Below are 21,189 nucleotides of genomic sequence, written 5' to 3'. Positions count from 1 at the left end.
ATGATCCATTTGATTTCATTTGATAGACATGCATAAAGCCAAATAACCAATTTTAAACAATTAATAATAATTCTAATTCTAATTAGTATATCATTATTAATTTGATGTCTGAATATTCTGTCAATGCTTTATAAAACATAGTCATGCTTTCACAGCTTGTGGATTAGTTCTCTGAACTTCAGTTTCAATGGGCATTCATTGTGATAATGTTCCATTTTTTAATCCTCCACCATTTTATCCTTCTATTATCAGGGTGGCTAAAGACAAGCAGGGATGAAATTCCCTGACTTTTCCAAGTTTTCCAAGACAAAATTTTACATTTTCCCCTCACACTTATAAATTAAATACATGTTTTTGTAAATGGAACTCATTTGTAAATGTAAACTCATAGGGGTGTAATGGGTGAAGTCATGTCAACCTCCCTTTCATGCAGTACATGCTGGACTGCATCTTGCAGACAAGTGAGGCTTTGGTGTCTGGACTCACAACTAGTATAATCAATCCTCTGTGAGGGTTGTGTTGTGTGCTGCTCATGTATGTGTATGAGTGTCACTTGATCCATGTCATCTTATCACCATTCATCCTCATCTTCGCAATTAGCCAATCATGGCAAAAAAGCAAAGTAAGATAAATCAAATCAATCAATCGATATACTCGTACAGGTTCCAGGTATGGATTGTATTATTGTGCCTTTATTAGTTTGCAAGAAAGTGAGGGCCTCCCGATGGTGCAGTGGTAGCATTGTCACCTTGTATTCAAGGGGTTCCGGGTTTGATACCCGGTGGAGGCACAAGTGGTTTGGATCCTACTTTAAACTGTAGGTTCAGTCCCAATTAGCCTTACTGTGCATAAAGTGGACTTTAAACACCAAATCAACCAACCAACCAAAAAGAAAGTGGTTTCATTTCTTTATGAAATGAAATAGTGAAGTTGAGTCAAAAGAGTAATAAAATTCCAGCGGCACCATTGCAGCAGTGCATTTATGCATGCAATTTTTTGCCAGATGTTTCATCTGACAAATAGTGTACATAACAAACAATTGTCCTACTTGGATATCCAAGAAACATTGGATTGATAAGAGTAAAATGCATGCGATTTTTGTTGGATGTTATGTTGAGATATTTTTTCACAGTTCCACATTAGTCAGATGGCAATATCCGACAAAAAATTGCATGCATCAATGGCACCTTAATGTTCGTACCATGATAGTTTGTGAGACAAAATATCAAGTTACATAAAGGCCCTAATTTGATTTCATGTTCCTTCAGAACGTCTGACAAAATGCCATACTGTGATTTCAGACATCACCAGATTGGTGGTGTGCTCCCTCCCCTCCAGTCCACAGCTCTATCCCTTACTGCTCGCACTCATACAAGGGAAAATAATAATTCAATGTATTTCGCGTGTAATATTTAGATTTATATGTAGATTGACCCTCAGTGAATTTCTCTCCCCTTCCCACTGCTTGTTACTGGCAATGTGATTCTATCTAGTGGACGGATGTTTAATATTCCATTCCTATGCAGCACTTCATAACAACATCTTTAAAAGCAAACATCTAACAAATTAATTGTGTTGCATCAACAGTTCAATAAATAAACATTTGTCAATCAAAAAAAAAATCCTTGACTTTTCCTGGTTTTCCAGGTTTGTCACCACCCCGATTACTTTATTTGCTAACACATAATTTATTTATCTATGTTTATATACACTTTTACCAAAATTAAAAACATATCTGTTGCAAATCATTTATTATTATCCATATGTATATATCTGTGACCACTGTGACTATATTTGATATACAAGAATTTCAACCACTGACGTGGATTTAGTGTAATGTTATTTTATTGTGTTCCCATCTGAAGCACTTACATATGTTATTAAATTCTAGCTTTCTTATTTACTTTATCATAAGCTTCAGGAAAAGCATTTTTACATTGCAAATTCCTTCTCACTCTGTCATAAAGACTGTGATCAAACATCTGACGAAATTCTTCTCTAGTTGTGTAAGTGTCAGCATAGAGCATTTGAAAACTGAAAATTAAAATTAAATAATGTGTATTAATGTATAAATGCATTCAAAGACAATCAAATTATTATAATATTAATATATATCCAATATTTATATTTTTAAATGTATACATATTTTTAATAATAAATATTTTAAAAGATTTTATAAATATTTTAAATGTTTTAAAAATATCCTTAAATGTTTTCCCAAACAGATTGAAGAAATTTTTAACACAAATAGGCTACTCAGTACTGAATAGATTTGGCATTGAAATAAGCCATCAAATATTTTGTATTGGTAAAATCTTGGACATCTTGTTTACAGGTAGATAACATTAAATACTATGATAATAATGGTAATACACAGCAGCAGGCAGTGGTAGCAATACTGGTTTTGGGTTCCCTGCACAACTGAATAAGTATAATTGATATGTAAGTGAAGTACAATAACTTTTCCATATTTTACAGTTCACTAGATTTTAAGATGATAAATGTATTGAGAATTCAATAACACCATTAATATGGAAGAAAAATTGGCATAATGAAATAATAATAGTATATTTACATTTTTGCCTATACTGTGGTGAATACTATACACATCTAAGGGAGCATTCTTCTATAGTTACAATAAAACATTGATTTTCGACTCTACCTCAAACCCTAATCCTACTTCATATGGAAGGGAGACACTTGCACCACTGTAGACATTGAATGTTATGTGGCTCATTTTGCAAAATACTGTGTGTACTGTTACAATGGAATTCATTTTGTACTGGTCTTGACACTCAATGAACAAATAGGAATTCCTTCATTAACCCTGCATTAGGCACCTCGTTTCCTGTAACATGCATAGGTATACAGGGTACGACCCTTTAACTATAGGTATAATATTCATCATTAATTACACTTTGTATCCATGCTGAATGTTCAGCTGCAATTTTCTGCTGCATTTTCCAAATGATGTAATATAAAGCTAATGTCAGTCACATGCTTGGGGGACAGTTGTCTCCCATGTGCCTAAATATGTAACAACCCGAAACAGTGTCATGTTCAGCTAAAATTTCTTACGGTTCTTTTGAAATTTTGTTTTTAATGATTGTACCTAATCAGTATTTTTCAGGAATTTTGAACCATTTCAAATTTTTTGGAACCTACTTCAGAATTTTTCTAGCCTAATTTAAGATTTTTAGAATGTATTTTAGGATTTGAGAGCCTATTTTAGAACCTCAATGCACACTTTTAAGAACCTAAAAATCCGAGGTCTAACCCACTTCCATATAAAATCTGAATGTGCCATGTGCTCTGTCTTTCTACACTTTGATATTTATATTGTTATGTATTTAGTACCCCAAGCAACCAACTGATGTTAACTTTGTTATATTACGTTCCTTAGAAGTGCAACAGAACAACACAGCTGAGGCATAGAACAAAGCAAGAATGTTCAGCTACACAAAAGTACCCATGTACAGTATAGTTTACAGTGTTGCAATCTCGCAATGAATATCAATGGGTGACACTGGTACCCCATGCACCTAATGGAGTGCTAATGAAAAATTTCTTTGATCACAGTAATAATGATGTGTGAAGTTTCATAGAGGGGAAATTTGTATTCTCTTTACATAATGCAACAAATCTTTCTTAATGACCGTGGGATGAAGCCAACCATGCCTTGGGCTCCGAAGGGCCCTTATTTCCACCCTTTGACACACATTTTTTTTTACTTACCCAAACATTAAGGCCCTCTTACAACTGATGATGATTCTACCAGTCACAGAATGGGTTAGAATTAATTAATATAAATAGAGTGCTTGCAATGTTTTGATAAAACCTTTAGAAGGGGAATTAAACTTGAAGTACCTGAAGTATCAATCAGCTTTTTTTTTTTAATTGACCAGTATGAATGCAAGAAAATAAATATAATATAATTGAATACATTCAGTGGATTGAACTTATTGAGCTGCAACTTTTTGCTGCTTGTAATTATCTTGAACATGAATAGACAGGATCTCATGATACAACTTCAACTTCATGGAACAACTTCATAGTTGTCACTGACATTTATTTTTCCTGTTGGATGAAATTCTATACACTGTGGAAACAATTTCTTGAAAGCAGAGATACTATCATGGCAACAGTGGCGGTGCCAGCATTAATCATCTGGGGTGCTGAGGGAGTGTGGAATGAAATTCAGGGGGTGCGGTCTTCAAAGTAAAGGGAAAATGAAACAAGCATGTATGCTTTATCCACTACATCAAATACCAATCAACATTTAGTAGACTTCTATTCTATGAAAATATGCCAGTGAGAGAGACGATTCAATTTTGCTTGCTTGCTTGCTCTGATAACAAATTATACCAAGAAGTAAATGTGGCTTCTCTCTCAGATTAGTATCAATAACTTGCATTTACTATGCAATAATAGTGGTCTTTCTTCAGTACTTAATAGTATACACTCATGACGACATAGTTTTCATAAGTCATAACGTAAATGATACTACAATACAGAAAAACTGATTTGGTTGAATTATCAAAACACGTTTGTTAAGATATTTGGTAAATGTAAACAAAAAACATAATACCATTTACTACAGTTCGTAATTTTGAACAAATTCTTTGCTAACTATAAGTACATGTGATAGATTACTAAAGAGCATTTAGTACTGGTAAATAATATATTGTTTGTCACTCTTGTAAACAAATGTTTGGTAGTCAGAAGCTGTTTTTGGTTATTTAAAACTTTTCCTCCTTGAAGATTTAACAGTACTTTCGGTTGAAAATTGGTTTAAAAAAAAAGGGGTGCTGAAGGAGGAATGGAAGAAAATTAAGGGATGTGCAAGCCCCCTTTGCACCCTATGGGACTGGCCCTGCATGACAAAGTCATGGACTTTAGCTTTCTAATCAGATTATGCATTTAGAACCACACAAACAAGTTGCTTATTATATTTTAAGCATTTGCATAAAGAAAGAATTCATAGTCCTTGTGTGGCCTCCGCGATGATGCAGTGGCAGCGTCGTCACCTTGTAATCAAGGGGTCCCTGGTTCGATACCCGTTGGAGGCACACAGTGGTTCGGATCCCGCTTTAAACTGTAGGTACAGCCCCGATTAGCCTTACTGTGCATAAAGTGGACTTAAAACAACAAATCAACAACAACATAGTCCTTGTGAGACATATTCACACTCCAGGTCTTGCTTGATCTTTCTTTATTGGTTTCCAACAGAAATAATAAATGTCTGTCACATGTTTGCATACATAATATACTAAATGTGTCCAAATGTCCAAAACATGTTCAAAAATGATCCACAGAATGTCCAAAACACATCCTTCCTGCATATCCTATGGATGTCCCATGAACGGACATATGGATATCCAGGGGACGTACTATGGATGTCTACTAGACATTCCGGGACATCCTATGGATATCCAGAATTTTGGCATGAATATCCAGAAGATGTCCATTAGACGTCTTCTGGATATTTGTGAGCTGTATGGGCAAAAGCCCATTTTTGGAGATATTTAGCACTCATGAACCAAAACGTCATTAATAAAAGTTAATGAAATTATTGCCCTCCACATACTGTGAAAGTTTATCAATGAGTTGGAAGTACGGTAACACTCAAATCCATCCATGCCTACCCGATGGTATAGAGGTAATGTTGTCACCTTGTAATCAAGGGGTCTCAGGTTCGATAACCGGTGGAGTCACAGTGGTTCGGATCCCACTTTAAACTGTAGGTCAAGTACTGATTAGCCTTACTTTGCATTATATGGATTTAAAATACCAACTCAATCAGCATCAGAAGCAAAAAAAGTCTCAGTAAACATGGGGTCACAAACAAATGGTTTACGAGATAATAGCGAATGTATGGTTATGATCTGTCACTGACTTGATTGTACACATCGTTTGTGAGATAATTGTGAATGTATGGTTATAATTCGCCACTAACTTGATTATTTGTACACATCATGCACTTGTCTCCTTGTGCACTCTGAAGTTTCTCTGTTTGAAACTGAACACTGCCACACATGTCCTTGGTAATAAAAGCAACAGTAATGTCTAGTGAGGTGAACCTTTTAATTCTAGTATTTGTTACTAAATAGGACTATGGTACGTGAAAGCATACAATTTGTGCAAACAATCAAGTCTGAGGTGGATTCAAACCATATATTTGCAATTATCTTGTAAACAATTTCATTGCAACTCCATGTTTACTGATAATTTTTTTGCTTCTACTATTGTGTACTTTTCACCATATTTTTTATGCTATCACTTCTGGTATGCCCTGTGTGCATACATATATGCCTGCTTACTTCATATGTTTTTCCTCTGCAGAAATAAATTTCTAAATCTGCCTGTGTCCCAGATTCAATCCTCCACTTAATACTCATTGTTCACCCAGCACTGTGAGGACAATTGCCCTTGAAAGGGATAGTTGGAAACTCCCAATAGATAAAGCCATATTTGACTTGATGGTGTAACCACACACCCCCCAATAAAAATCTGCTTAACAGGCCTTTGCCCTTATGAGAGATGGCACCAACAAATTTTTGTGACTCTGTGTTATTTAATAGGTGTAGACTGTGGGTGACTGCATTATCTCAACTGAGTATTTAGAACTTCTAACTTACTTCCATCTGGCTGATCAAATAAAGGCTGAGATATTTGCACCTACCCTTTAACTTTCCTGACATATTCTTCGATTCTTCTTGTTGTTTCACGTGGGTGGAAGTCTTTCACCTTTGGTACTCCATATACTCCAATGTCAACATACATATCAGTAGTATCTTTTGGTGGATGCACCATACCAGGAACATTTGGCAAAGTAAATGGACAAAGCCAAAGTGGATAAACCTAATAGGGCAACAAATATTGATATGGTGTGAGGAGCAACAAATGAATTTTTCATAGTTGAATGTTACTAAACACAGCAAAAATTGTACACGTATATAATTTAAGATCACATTCAAATTGAGTAGATAAGTGTTTACTTATTTTAAATATTTATGTTGTTAATTTACGGGCATATTTACAACTCTAAATTCACACGAAATTCATTACTTGCTTTTCTTTACATTGGTAGTGATACACATAATGATGGACTGGTCACTTACATGAGCCTAAGTGGTCAACATTCAATCTCGCCAGGTTCAAGTGCCAGCCTGGGTGTGGGAATTCTTCTTGACTTCATCAATTTCATCCAATCAACACTCATCCTCATTGTCATGATTAGCCAAGAGTGGCAAAAAACAATGTTAAATAACAAAACTGCATACCCCCATAAATTATAGTTTGGCCCATTAAAATTTTTATTTAATTACTTTTGGAATATAAGTAGCTGCTTTTAAAACCTCCCACAAGCCAAAAGCTAATTCGAGAAGACTACCATGATTTGATTCCAGTTTATGGACAGTGTTACAAACTGTAAAGAACTTCCTTCAAGTTATCTGCAGCAAAAACAACTTTGACAATGAAGCAGGAGCAAAGAATGTGTAGTAAAATGCAACACTAGGAAGTTGTTTAATCATCTGTTATTATTCATTAAAAGTAAGTGTATGCACCAATTACAGATCAGTTACATCATCACTTTTGATGTGCTAGTGATATTATTTTTTTTTACATCAGCGAGCAGATTTTCAAGGGTGGGTGTTTTCTTTTTTCCACTCACAGATGTATGTACATTTCTGTTCACAAAAACGGACACACTCGTTTGAGTTAAAGATCAGCTGCCAAGCCGATCGAGTGTGGCACTACACCCGAAGTAAAGGTTTGGGAAAACAGCACTCTGCAGTGTTGCTTACCACTAAAAGTTTTTCAAAGGCTGCAGATAATTTTCTGACTTGCCGAGTGAAAAGAAACGGTTACAGGAAAGCCTTGCATTTTAATTATTAATGCAATCCAGTGTCCACATTTACAAAAGAATGGCTGGAAAAGAATGTTTGAGATACTCAGTATCCCATAACTAATCTAAAAAAAAAACTGCCTCAATCCCTTTGCTTGGGGAAACCTCATATTCATTTGAAAGCAGAGGGGAGTGGATGGTGGTTCCATTACCTCTATCCCTAGCTTAACGTAACAGCAACGTTGACGTTCAACAAGAGGACCTGGGCTCGAATTCCAACCTGAGCATTGGTGTTCTTTGCAAGTGTTCCTTCATCAATTTACCCATATCATCATTTATATTCTTAGTCGCGATTTACGATTTACTAAAAAGTGGAAAAAAAGCGACGCTAACAAAAAATAAATAACATTGACATTCAAGATGCGAATGGGAGAAAAGAAACAATCCAAGTTAATAAGAATATATATATATATATATATATATATATCTCTTTCTGTAACAGCCTGAATGATGTGACTTCAGGATCACATTTCTTTCTTTCTCTTACGTATGCAAATGCTTTTCTATCTTGTAATTTGAACACAAAAGTAGGATAATAAAGCTCACAAAATCAGTACAGGCTGGATGAATGTCTTCATAGATTCCTGACAAATCACTCTTCTCCATCAAATAGTTAGTTTAAAAATATAATAATGTATGTCCCATTGACTTATAATATTCGTAGCCACATATCAGAATCTGCTATGTTGACAGAAGCTAGAGCACGATGATCATTAGGGGTTGCAAACACTAACCTGGCACAAAAGCACGTCACGTCTTCAATCGTCTTCATTAATATACAAACACGGCATTAACTTAGAGTCTGTGAACAATGTGTACACAGCATAGAGACACTATACCATGAAGTGTAGAGCTTTCAAATGAATGTAATTAGAGAGAAGGGATATCGGAAGTTTGGAACCGGACAGGTAAAGGTGCAATCTTCAGGAGAAATTACCCAAATAGCATGGTTTCTGCACCGCAGCTTGTGTCCATGTCAGTAAAACGTCAGCTTCATAAGCTGAAATCCTAGGTTTGATTCCACTTGTGGTCGAAGTGGGTTTTTTTTCCTACCAAATGGGTGCCACAAAAAGTATTTCACTTTATTGTTGTCTGTGTGGCAAGAAGAAAATAATTATTGAACCGACTATGCGTGTGACATAATTTTTAATTTGGAATGTATTTTTCATTGTGTCGTTATGTCACTAGATGATCAAACATTATTCTTTTGTGAATGAAAAATCACAGAATTTAATTTCAAAACTTTGGGTTACATCAATAAGTGAATATTAATGTCTTCCATCTTTTCACCCCCCCCCCCCCTCTCTCACACACACACAAACACTGAGAGACAGGTTGCATGCTGGATTTTACATCATTATTTTCTGGATGGGAGGAGAAATATGTTGGTTAATATTGTAAAATCAAGGCAATTCTGTATGAAGGTTGAAGGTGTTATTACTATAGTAAATATTCAAAATTTATTTTAAATCGACCGAAATGATATTAATTTTGTGTTTGCTTGAAGAATAGGTCAAAATGTCTTCTAGTTTGAGAAATCAATAATTAAATTTTAGAAATGATGGAATTGTGAGTTTTACAGTAACTTGGTTTGTAATCTCTTATGAGATTTTGCTTACAACTTTTAGTATTATGAGACAAGAGAGCAAGTTTTATTCGTGAGGTGTAGTAGAATTTAGCACATATATTGTAGTTAAATGGTCATGAAAGAAAATTTCGTGAGCATGCACAAGACTGTAATTGGAGGTTTCACCTCTGTTGAGGGAATGAAATAAATAAAGTAACTAAATTACACCAACAAAATCCTATCCGTGTTGAAAATTATGCATTTAATGCTACAAAGTTCCAAAATATGACTGTAATTTTGAGTTTGGCACCTATCAGAACTCATCAAGTTTGTCATATTTGGTGAGCATTTAATTCAAACCACTAAAACCATGATAGAAATTTGCATACCGTCTTGCCTCTTTTTTATGCAGCAACATGGGCTATTTCATATTTTGATTATTGAACTATGTTTAATTTCATGAATTGATGTAGAGAATAAATTTTATACTTCCCTAGCTTAATCATGCCTATACAAGGGCCTCCGTAATGGCATAATGATAAAGTCATCACCTTGTAATTGAATGGTCTGGGTTTTGATACCTGATGGAGGTATTCAGTGGTTCGGATTCACTTCAAACTGTAGGCCGAACCCCAATTAGAATCTCTTTGCATGAGTAGACTTATATCAAAAGTCAAGCTCATGATGGAACAACTATAAAAAAATATCAGCCTAGATCTGTATTGAAGGTTCTAACTTTGTAACATCAAGTGCCTGAATCTCTCCAACAGTGAAGTGTGACATGTCAACAGATTTGCAAGACATTATGCAGTTAAAAAAGAAAAAAAAAGAAAAAAAATTGCAAGAAGCATGCCACATTGAAAATAAAATATTTTTAAAAATGTAAAGTCATAATTTTGTTCTTTTTTGAGTATTTTCCCCTAAAAATGAAGAAAATATAGGTTTCTCTTTGGCACTACTTTTTGACATCTGAAGGTTTGCTATTGAATTGAAAGTTGGCAGCTTTCACAATTATCTTATGCATTAATCATATTCATGAATGTTTTGGTTGTTTTTCAAAAAATCATAGAAAAAATATTTTTAATTTTTTTTTATTTACCACACATTTCTTAAATCTACAAAACTTCCTCTTTTCAATGAACAAAAATTTGTTAAATTTTCTTTTCATTTTCAGATATTTTTGAATATTTTTTTCATCAATGTTTTGTGAAAAAAGACAAAGTACAACATTGTAACAAATGTTAATATAGAGATATTTTAAGTTCGTAATCTGTAAATTTCAATAATTAGCAATGCAAAAACTACATAAACTATCAATACATCTTTTGAATCTTGCATAAGAATACTTCTTATGTGCACATAACAAAAAATAACTACAAATTACAGGTAATTAGCTTTTGTATGAAAAAGTTCGAAACATTCAGGAATGCAGAGAGCAACGTCACAGCTGGGACAGTAAAATGTTGTGTCTTTTCTTGTCGACTTGCCAGTTTCTTTAGTGCCTGTCTCCACAAATTTACATGACCTACAGGGCCTTGACTTTTTCTCTGTAGGGGCGGCCTGTTAGCCTATCTGCTGTAGTTGACATTGATGTTTGACCTTGAATATCTTCGTCCGCTTTGATGAGTAGTGCTTCCCCTACTTGGATGATGAACTTTTCCAGAGACATATTATGATTTTCCCTGTTTACTTTCTTATAAATTACATACACATTCACCACTGACCTAATGAACAAATGGAATGCAGAATTTCCGCTATGCGGTCTGGATCTAACGACACCATTCTAAACAATGCAACGTACATCAACCCGACAACAAACAGTCGCTGGTGCAAGATAAAAATAGGACATAAGTCACCTAGCGGTTGGAATTTCAACCAAGAGGCTTGAAGGAACACGCACATGAGACGAACTATGAACATAGCCCGTAGTTCAATCGGCAAAGCAATTGCATACCGCAGGATGGGCTATGCCCGTTTTTCATCCACATTGACTTTAAGTGCACTGCGGGCTATGCCTGTCGTGAGACTTCAATGTGTTAAAGTGTAAAACGAGATGTGTCAGCCCCACGACGCATACGCTCTATGCACTCATTGTGTGCAAAGGGTTCTGCAAGGAATCTCTCTCTTGCTTCCTGGGGAGAAAGCTAGGTGCAACGGAAATATGTGATCCCTTCTTATCTTTCTAGAGGAAGTTTCAATTAGATAATTTGTTGGCTGATTTACTTTAGTTTATTTTACTTCGATTTTCTGTTAGTTTTGGCTAATCGTGAAGATGAGGATGCATGGCAATAAGGTGAATGATTAAATCACAAACACAAATGAGCAGCATACACATTTTAATCCGGAAGGGGAGTTAGCATGGTGTGCCTCCCCTTGTATGTCACACACGGTCACAGTAATTTGTGTTCATGTGCAGGGACATGATTACTGCAAACTTGAAAGAGTGTTTTTTGAGTGGGCAAAACTATTATAGGGGGAAAACTTGCCTCGTTTGCCCCCCTTGAAAAACAAAATACCGTGCTTCTCTCTCCTGCAAACGTCCATGAGCACAACACAAATCCCACAGAGAATTATAACGACTGTGTTTCCAGATGTCAAAGCCTCGATTAGTATATTAAACACCAATCATTTGTAAGAAGGAGCAATATATTGCATGAAATATAAGTATCAGAGATTATCTGTAAATCAATTTACATAGATAAGTCACCAGAGATATCACAGAGGATAATGTGGAGTGAGAATAATATATTTGTTCATCTTTATAGACTGAGAACGCTGCCCTCTTATGATTGAGGTTACTATGTTGCATTCATGATTCAGGGACGTTTTTTCATGCATTCTTCCTCGAAAGCAGAAGATAAATAAAAGTTGTGTTGTTCATTCTCAGCAGAACCAGCGGGGTATTTAAAGATTTAATTTTATCTCTTGCACTTAGATATTTCTCAGGAAAATTAGTTTCAATGTTTCTCAGAGAATAATTCTTCATATTGAATCAAGAATTCAGTGTATTGAATGCACATGTGGAAGAACTTGTATCTGTATGTAGGTATGAATGTGTGTGTGTTTGTATGTAGAGTAATGTGCCCGCAGGTGACAAAAATTAGCAACTGGACAGAATTTCCCACTTGAAATAGGTTAGATATTCACAATTGTATTAATTTGAACAGTGACAAACATGATGCCCTAATATTCCCTATTTACATTACGTGTGAAGCGGTTAACCAGGACTGGTCCCAGATAAATATACACTATTCTAAACAAGAAATGTCTATTTCATCCTTATATCTAGCTTTATCAACAAATCTAGGTTCCAATATCTTACAATAACGGATACTCATTTCAACGAGTCAGACCTCTGTCTGGCCATCATTCATTCTCATCATTGTGATTTGTCCACTGTGAATTTGGCCATGTGCAATTTAAAAATACAAACAACTTGAGTCGCACACACGAGGCACCATTTTCCCATTATCACTCCTCCTACAACCCATAAACACATTATGGCAATAAGGACCCTGCTTCATTTGCTCGTGATTAGCACAACACACTATGATGTCAGGGGTCCTGGGTGCAATCCCAGCCTGGGCATGAATGTTTGTGAGTGTCCATTCATCAATTTCATCATGCCATCACTCATCCCCATCTTCGCAATTAGTCAAAAGTGGCATAAAACGAATTAAAATAAACCAATCAATCGTATCGTCATACTCAGCTTTCAGTAACTTGCTCACCACATTAGGGTTATGATCACTCAAGATTAGCATATCTGCATAAAGTGTACTTCATAAAAAATCTTAAATCGCATCTGCTGTTAGATGCACATATGAATTAATATACATACTATACTGAATTAATTCTGTGCATATTTTGGGGCTGGTGTCCATACAGAACTCAAGCTAAGCAAATTTCCTTTGATATGAAGGAGATGAGTAAATTGCTTCTCGTAGTTGGGTCTATGCTCAAGGGTTGCAAAAATGGAGAACGACTTATGAAGGCAAGAAAAGAAACTATACCTAAGTAAGATACATAGAAAAAAGGAAAGAAATACTAGAAGTGATACAAAGAGACCAAGAAACACAGGGTGAGGTAGAATAAATAATAAATATGGACAGAAAAATTGCAAAATAATAAATGAAGAGAAGAAATTTGTAAGAAGAAAGATACTCTGAAAATTTAGTGAAGATCTGCAGATACAATATAGGATGCAAGGAAAATGGGAGGGAAATTAAAATGGGAGAAGATTATAAAAATTGTAAATTCATTCTTATTGGAGGAAGGAGCGGCCACCAAAGGTAAGAGAGATGAGAAAATAGCATCATGAAAAATATGACGAATAATTATTTATATTATATATAAATTGTATACAGTATATACACACTACATAGCCGGACCCCTGTGCTGTTCACTCCAAAGACACCAGCCAGGTATCTAATAAGATGCTGGACCTCCCTTCGCTATTACAGCATTTACTCTTCGGGGCAGGCTTTCCACTAAGTGCTGGTATATTGCTGGTGGATTTTTTTCCCATTCGTACTGTATCCTTGTGAATAGTTCATGGGTGGTTTTTGGTCGAGTGGGTCTGGCATACAACGGACAGTCCAGTTCATCCCAAAGATGTTCTATGGTGTTCCAGTCAGGGCTTTTAGCAGGCCACCTAAGCACATCCACCTGATTGTCCTCAAACGACGATGCAATGGTCAGAGGCACTGTTGTGCTGATAGAGAAAATGGCCCATTCCGAACTGTTACCACAGTGTGGGCAGTATGCTATTGTCTAAAATGTCCTCATAAACACCACTGTTCATGTTGCCATTGACTAAAACTAATGGCCCGAGGCCAAACCAGGAAAAACAGCTCCAGACCATGACACTACCGCCACGCTCACTTGGGTGTCCGGTGAATTTTCGCTATATAGTGTACAAATATTATATTATTAATAATTTAAATATCTAATTATCAATAAAATGAATTTACATTTGTTTTCTAAACATAACATCAATGTTTTCCATCCAATAATCGTAGTTGAAGATTATTTTTATTTATATAAAAACACCTTCAATCAGACAGACAGGAATGTCTTGACTTTACAATTTTAACAGTAAATTCCTCCTCTCATTCAGGAATTATTGATTTAGAATCGAGCATGCAACCAGTCTGTCAGTGTTTGTGTGTGTGAGGGGGGTGAAATGAGGGAAGTGGCAAATGAATAACAGAAAGCATTAATATTCACTTATCAACGTAACCCAAAGTTTCGAACATAAATTCTGTGATTTTTTTTTTTCACAGAGGAATAACGTTTGCTCTTCTGATGGGATTTGTTACCAAAGAAAACATCAGAAGTGGTTGTTATATGCAAGGAGTTTCTGTAACAACACAATAAAGAAAAATACATTCCAAACTCAAAATTATGCCACACATGTAGTCAGTTCAATAATTATTTTCTTCTTGCCACACGAACAACAACAAATTATAAAGCTGTGACTCGGTGAAATACTTTTCGTGGCTCCCGTTTGGTAGGAAAAAAATACTTTGACCACATGGGGAATCAAACCTAGGATTTCAGCTTATGAAGCTGACGTTTTACTGACATGGACACAAGCCGTGGTGCGGAAACCATATTATTTGGGTAATTTCTCCTGAAGACTGCACCTTTACCTGTCCGGTTCCAAACTTTCAATTTCCCCTCTCTCTAATTACATTCATTTGAAAGCTCTAAACTTTATGGTATAGTGTCTCTATGCTGTGCACACATTGCTCACAGACTCTAAGTTAATGTTATGTCTGTATATTAATGAAGAAGACTGAAGACTTGCTTTTGTGCAAGGCTAGTGTTTCCAATCCCTAATGATATGTGACTACGAATATTATAAGTCAATGGCACATACATTACTATATTTTTAAACTAACTATTTGATGGAGAAGAATGATTTGTCAGTAATCTTTGAAGACATTCGTCCAGCCTGTACTGATTTTGCGAGCTTTATTATCCTACTTTTGTGTTCAAATTACAAGATAGAAAAGCATTTGCATACGTAAGAGAAAGAAAGAAATGTGATCCTGAAGGCACATCATTCGGGCTGGTACAGAAAGATATATATATATATATATCTTCTTCTTGAGGCGCTACAACTTCATGTATTGAAAGTTTTGGCCTTCTCAACAACATCTCTCCATTTTTTCCTATCCTGGATGCTCTTTGTCCAATTCTTTACTTTCATGTCTTTCAGATCTTGAATTATTTCATCTTCCCACCGTTTCTTTGGCCTGCCTATGGCTCGTATCCCAAGTGGTTTCCATTTATATATTTCTCTTACTAATCTTTCATCAGACATTCAATTTACGTGCCCGAACCATCTTAGTCTTTGTGATTTTATGAAATTTATGATATTTTCATTCCTGATTAACTTGTTGAGTTCTTCGTTGGTTTGTATTCTCCAATTTCCATCAGGTTCTTTCAGAGGGCCATAAATTCTTCTTAAGAATTTCCTTTCAAATATTGAGAGTTTCTGTTTACAGGAGTCTTTGAGGGTCCAAGTTTCGCATGCATATGTGGTTATGGGTCTTATTATGCTATAATAAAGTCTCAGTTTCGCAGATTTAGATATTAGTTTGCTCTTAAATAGGGCTAAGTTGGCAAAATACGCTTTATTACCTAGAATAATTCTCTCTTTAATTTCTTCTTCAATTGTGTTGTCGCCATTTACAACTGATCCAAGATATTTGAAAAATCTCACTTCTTCTATTCTCTCGTCGTTTATAATTAGGCCTTGTAATCTGCTTTTACCTTTTACACATCTGAGATATTTAGTTTTCTGCATATTAGTTACGAGCCCCATGCTTCACTTTTTAGTTCTTCAAATGTTTCTATTAATGTCTTTTTTGTCCTTGCTGTTATAAGGATGTCATCGGCATATGCAATACATTGTTTTAATCTTGTTGATATGTTTCCTCTCAATTTCATCTGTTTCAATACAGAGTTTATCACTATACTAAACAGAGTTGCAGATAAGGGATCACCTTGCTTGACTCCACCTTCTATTTCGAATTCTTCACTCAGTTCCCTGTTTATTTTGACTCTTCCTTTATTGTTGGTTAAGGTTAACATAATTAGTCTGATTAGTTTAGTTGGTACTTCATGTGATTTTAAAACATCTATTACTTTGTTCCTGTGCACTGAGTCAAATGCATGGGTAAAATCTATAAACAAGTTGTAGAGTCCAATATTACATTCATAGCTTTTTTCAAAAATCTGTCTTACTATGAATATATTATCTATAGTTGATCTGTTGGCTCGGAATCCCATTTGATATTCGTCAAGTTTGTATTCAGTGCATTCCAATAGCCTTTTATTTAGTATTATAGCAAGTATTTTATATGCAATGTTTAGGAGTGTAATTAGCCTGTAATTATCACAATTTAATCTATCTCCCTTTTTGAAAATTGGGCACACTATACCTTCATTCCATTGAGTTGGTAACTTTTCATCATTCCATACACTTAATATCAGCTTGTGCAACTTCTGTTTCAATGTTCTCCCTCCATTTTTAAATAATTCTGGAAGGATGCTGTCTGATCCTGCAGCTTTATTTGTTTTTAGATTTTGTATTATGTGGGTTATTTCGTTCCACGATGGAGGATGTAGTTCTTGTTGATTGTTGTCATTCTGTTCTATTGGTGCCTGCATACTTGTTGTTACATTATTATTAAGAATCCTTTTAAAGTATTCCTTCCATCTATTTAGGACTAGTGCTTTTTCTGAGATGATGTTACCTTCTGTATCTTTACACATCATTGGCGATACTGTTTGCTGTTGTTTAAAGGATTGTATCTCTTTGAAAAATTTTCTTGTCTCATTTTACTTATAATTAATTTCAATTTGCCTTATTTTATCATTCAACCATTTCTTCTTCTTCTCTCTACACATTTTATTAGCTTCTTTCCTTTTTATATTATATATTTCTTGGCTGGCCCTGGTCTTTATTTGCATCACTCTCCTTCTTGCTTTGTTCTTTTCTTGAATAATCCTTCTGCAATCTTCATCCCACCATTCATTTTTGGGGGTATTTCTTTCATTTTGTATAACTTCTTTAGCTGCCTCATTTTATGCAGTCTGTATATATATATATACACAGTGATCAGAACGCTACATTTTAAAAGTAGCTTTGCTACAGCTACAGCTACTCTTCCAAAATGTAGCTTCGCTACAGCTACAGCTACGTACATTTTCCAAGAAGTAGCTCGCTACGCTACTCCTGTTCGCTACTCGCTACTTCGCTACTTTTCCGCTACTTTTGCATAAAAGAAATTAACAACCACATGGATATTCCAAGAAGACCCTAGTATGATAGTTGTACTTGCTGGGAAATAGATTCTGTTATTCATTATCATGATTCCCGTCATTCTGTAATTTTGATAGCAGTGTTACTTCAGTTGCTTATTTTCAATATAGTGTTTTAGAATAACGTACCTATGTAAGCGACAGATCAATTCAATTAGGATGACACAAAATTAATGATTACAACTATACACAAATAAAATTTGGTAGAATTATTTACATTTATATATCAACATATTTTCCTTGAGAATAAATATTGAGTTAAGTCACATAGGTGTTCGAAACCAGTCTCGATTTGCTTATCTGTGCATAACGTGGACTCCAAATGAAAACTAGGAAAGACGCCTGGAGGATGGGATCCTCCTGCTTCTCCATTCCCCACGCTGCTCATCGTCTTTCATCATTCTTCATCATTCTCACAATTATCCAAAAGTGGCAGAAAGCGACTCTAGAAAAGATTGATTGACTTTTTGTTTTAAGTCCACTTTATGCACAGTAAGGCTAATCGGGACTGGGCCTACAGTTTAAAGTGGGATCCGAACCACTATGTGCCTCCACCGGGTATCGAACCCGGGACCCCTTGACTGTAGATAAGATATTTACTAAATAAAGGATTGATCTTCATTGTCATGAATAGCAAAAGTAACAGAAAAGCTAAAGGGAAATATATTGAGAAAACTGATGTGTAAATCTGAGAGTTCTGTTAACATACTGAGCCATTGATTGCTGGCACTATTGCTGTCATTCTAGTGGAAAATGGCTCGCTCATTTTTGCACTGCAAGTTGTGTTTTACACAGTAATTAATTACATTTTGCTGCCTCTTATACTAGGAATGTCCACAATATATGTTCCGGGGTGGCGCAAACGAGGTATTTTTTTTTCCAGGGGTGCCACAAATGAGGCATTTCCTCAAAATCTAAAAAAAAAGTAGCTGTTAGCTGGAATATATTCATATATGTCAGTTAGTTATCTGGATATTAGAATTATTAAGATACTAATGAAATAAATTACGCGGATACCTTTACTGTGATATCAAGATATTTATTATCTACATTATCCATATTTCCATGTAATAGACTTTGTCTTTATAATCCTCCTGCAAAAGTAAGCGTTATTGTCGATTTTTTTAATGCTGTTGCCACATTCAGAATTTACCTCAAAATGCTGAGAAGAAATGTAGCTGTAGCGAAATTTTCGCTACAACTACAGGAATTTTGTAGCTTCGCTACCGCTACAACTACAATTTTCAAAATGTAGCGCCGCTACAGCTACAGCTACAAATTTTGTAGCTAGCTACAGTAGCGCCGCTACAAGTAGCGTGCTACTTTCGACCACTGTATGTATATATATATATATATATATATATATATATATATATATATATATATATATATATATATATATATATATTCTTATTACCTTGGGGTGTAAGGGGTGACCTTCCACATAGTACACCCAAATGTCAACCTCACTTCCATGTTAGTACACCCTGGACTCAAGACTAACAAGGCTCTGGCGACTGGCCAAATGGCCAGTATAATTTTGTTTGTATTGTCATGTTGTCCTTATGTGTGCTGAGTGCCCGTTTACAGCCTCAGCTTTTAACAGAAGTCAGAACATTTTAAGATTTTTAATTCTGCAATGTTAGAGTTGTTCTTTGTACTGATAAGGGGCAGGCCCCCGTATAATGTGACGGGAGCAAAATAGCCTAAGTGCTGATGCTCCCACAATTTTAAAATCAAAATCAAAATCAAATCAAATCTTAATTCCTTGGATTGTTTCTTTTCTCCCATTCGCATCTTGAATGTCAATGTTATTTATTTTTGTTAGCGTCGCTTTTGTTTCACTTTTAGTTAATCGTGATGAAGAAGATAAATGATATAATGGGAAAATTGATGAAGGAACACTCACAAATAACACCCATGCTCAGGTCGGAATTCGAGCCCAGGTCCTCTTACTGAACGTCGACGTTGTTCTTACGTTAAGCTAAGGATAGAGGTAATGGAACCACCATCCACTCCGCTCTGCTTTCCCCAAGTGAAGGGATTGAGGCAGGTTTTTTTTTATTAGTTATGGGACACTGAGTATCTCGAACATTTTTCCCAAATTTTTTCCAGCCATTCTCTTGTAAAATTGGATAATTAATTAAGAATTAAAATGTAAGGCTTTCCTGTAACCGTTTCTTTTCACTCGGCAAGCCAGAATATTCTCTGCATCTGGTGAAGAACTTTAGTGGTAAGCAACACTGCAGAGTGCTATTTTCCTGAACCTTTACTTCGGCTGCACTGCCACACTGAATCGGCTCGGAAACTGATCTTTAACTCAAACGAGTGTGCCAGTTTTTGTGAACAGAAGTGTACATACAATTTTATGTATGGTATTAAATTGAAGTCCGAAAGCTATTAATATCTCATAAATTAAAGAAAAGATTTACTAACCTGAACTTCTTTATCAAACAATGATACTGCCTCCATGAAAGTATCAATTGGTACTAGCATATCTTGTATGATGTGGTTGTTTTCATAGAGCTCCTTAATTGATGCTGTTTGAGTGAGTTTTAGGAATGACACTTTCAGAGGCATCATCCAACCAAGCATGTATCTAAATACAATGTTATTTCCAAATGGTATAATATCCTGCAAGAAATAACTAAACATTAATATTCATTACCACCATACATTTTAAAAAATTATATCGATGGTGTATTAAATGAAAAACAGTATTTGATTATTCAATGAAGTTTCCTTTACTCTGCTTAGATTGGACCAGAGGAGAAAGAATAAACACTGAGTGGTTGAATGAATTCTCTCAAGAAAAGAGATGGCCTTTTGACGTTTTCCATTCACTAGGGTCAATGTTAGATTTAGATGTCTCGGAGGGTAATTGCTTGGTTTTAGATGTCAATATTACTATGGAACCAGTTGCTTACTTTCAGACATCAACATGGATCAATCGCCTTTTTAAGATCTAAAAGAAGTAATCACCATTTGATGTTCATTGATAGTCTGTTTTACAAGTTTAGCTGGTGATCTCAAAATTTTAAATTTCAAGAGGGATGCTATTTACTCTTGTTCCTTGAATTATAGAGCTAGTTTTATATTTTACAAGGGTGCAATCACCTCCACCTTAATCTGCCCATGTTAGGACACATGATAATGAAGCAAATGAAATTACTAAACTTTGTAACATGATTTTTTTTTCTTAATAGTCTGACTTTTTTGATGTATATAATAGCATTTCGCCACAAAAGTTGCAGTTTGCATTAAGTGAAGAGCTGCACTTTCTTTATTTTGATACAAGATGAGGAGACCTCTTGGGATATGGATAGAAATCCATGAAAAGGGCTATAATTATTTGTGAGATGTTTTGGTACCATTA

The 21,189-nt window shown here is 35.2% G+C and overlaps 1 protein-coding gene across 1 annotated transcript in view; it reads right to left on the bottom strand.

The window, feature by feature from the left end:
- Positions 1 to 1,743: 1,743 nt before the first annotated feature.
- LOC145984436 (delta(24)-sterol reductase-like) overlaps positions 1,744 to 21,189 on the bottom strand; it is a 55,234-nt gene continuing 35,788 nt past the window's right edge. The window contains exons 8-10 of the mRNA XM_083118101.1: positions 20,250 to 20,447; positions 6,683 to 6,861; positions 1,744 to 2,034 (exon numbers count right to left, since the gene is read on the bottom strand). Coding sequence (XP_082974227.1) covers positions 1,881 to 2,034; positions 6,683 to 6,861; positions 20,250 to 20,447 — 531 coding nt within the window. The 3' untranslated portion in view covers positions 1,744 to 1,880. The remainder of the gene's footprint in view (positions 2,035 to 6,682; positions 6,862 to 20,249; positions 20,448 to 21,189) is intronic.

Source organism: Lepisma saccharinum, chromosome 2 (assembly GCF_977018435.1).
Source record: "Lepisma saccharinum chromosome 2, izLepSacc3.1, whole genome shotgun sequence".
Classification (NCBI taxonomy): Eukaryota; Metazoa; Arthropoda; class Insecta; order Zygentoma; family Lepismatidae; genus Lepisma; species Lepisma saccharinum.
The sequence above is the reverse complement of the archived record's forward strand: the minus strand, read 5'-3'. Positions and strand labels throughout refer to the sequence as shown.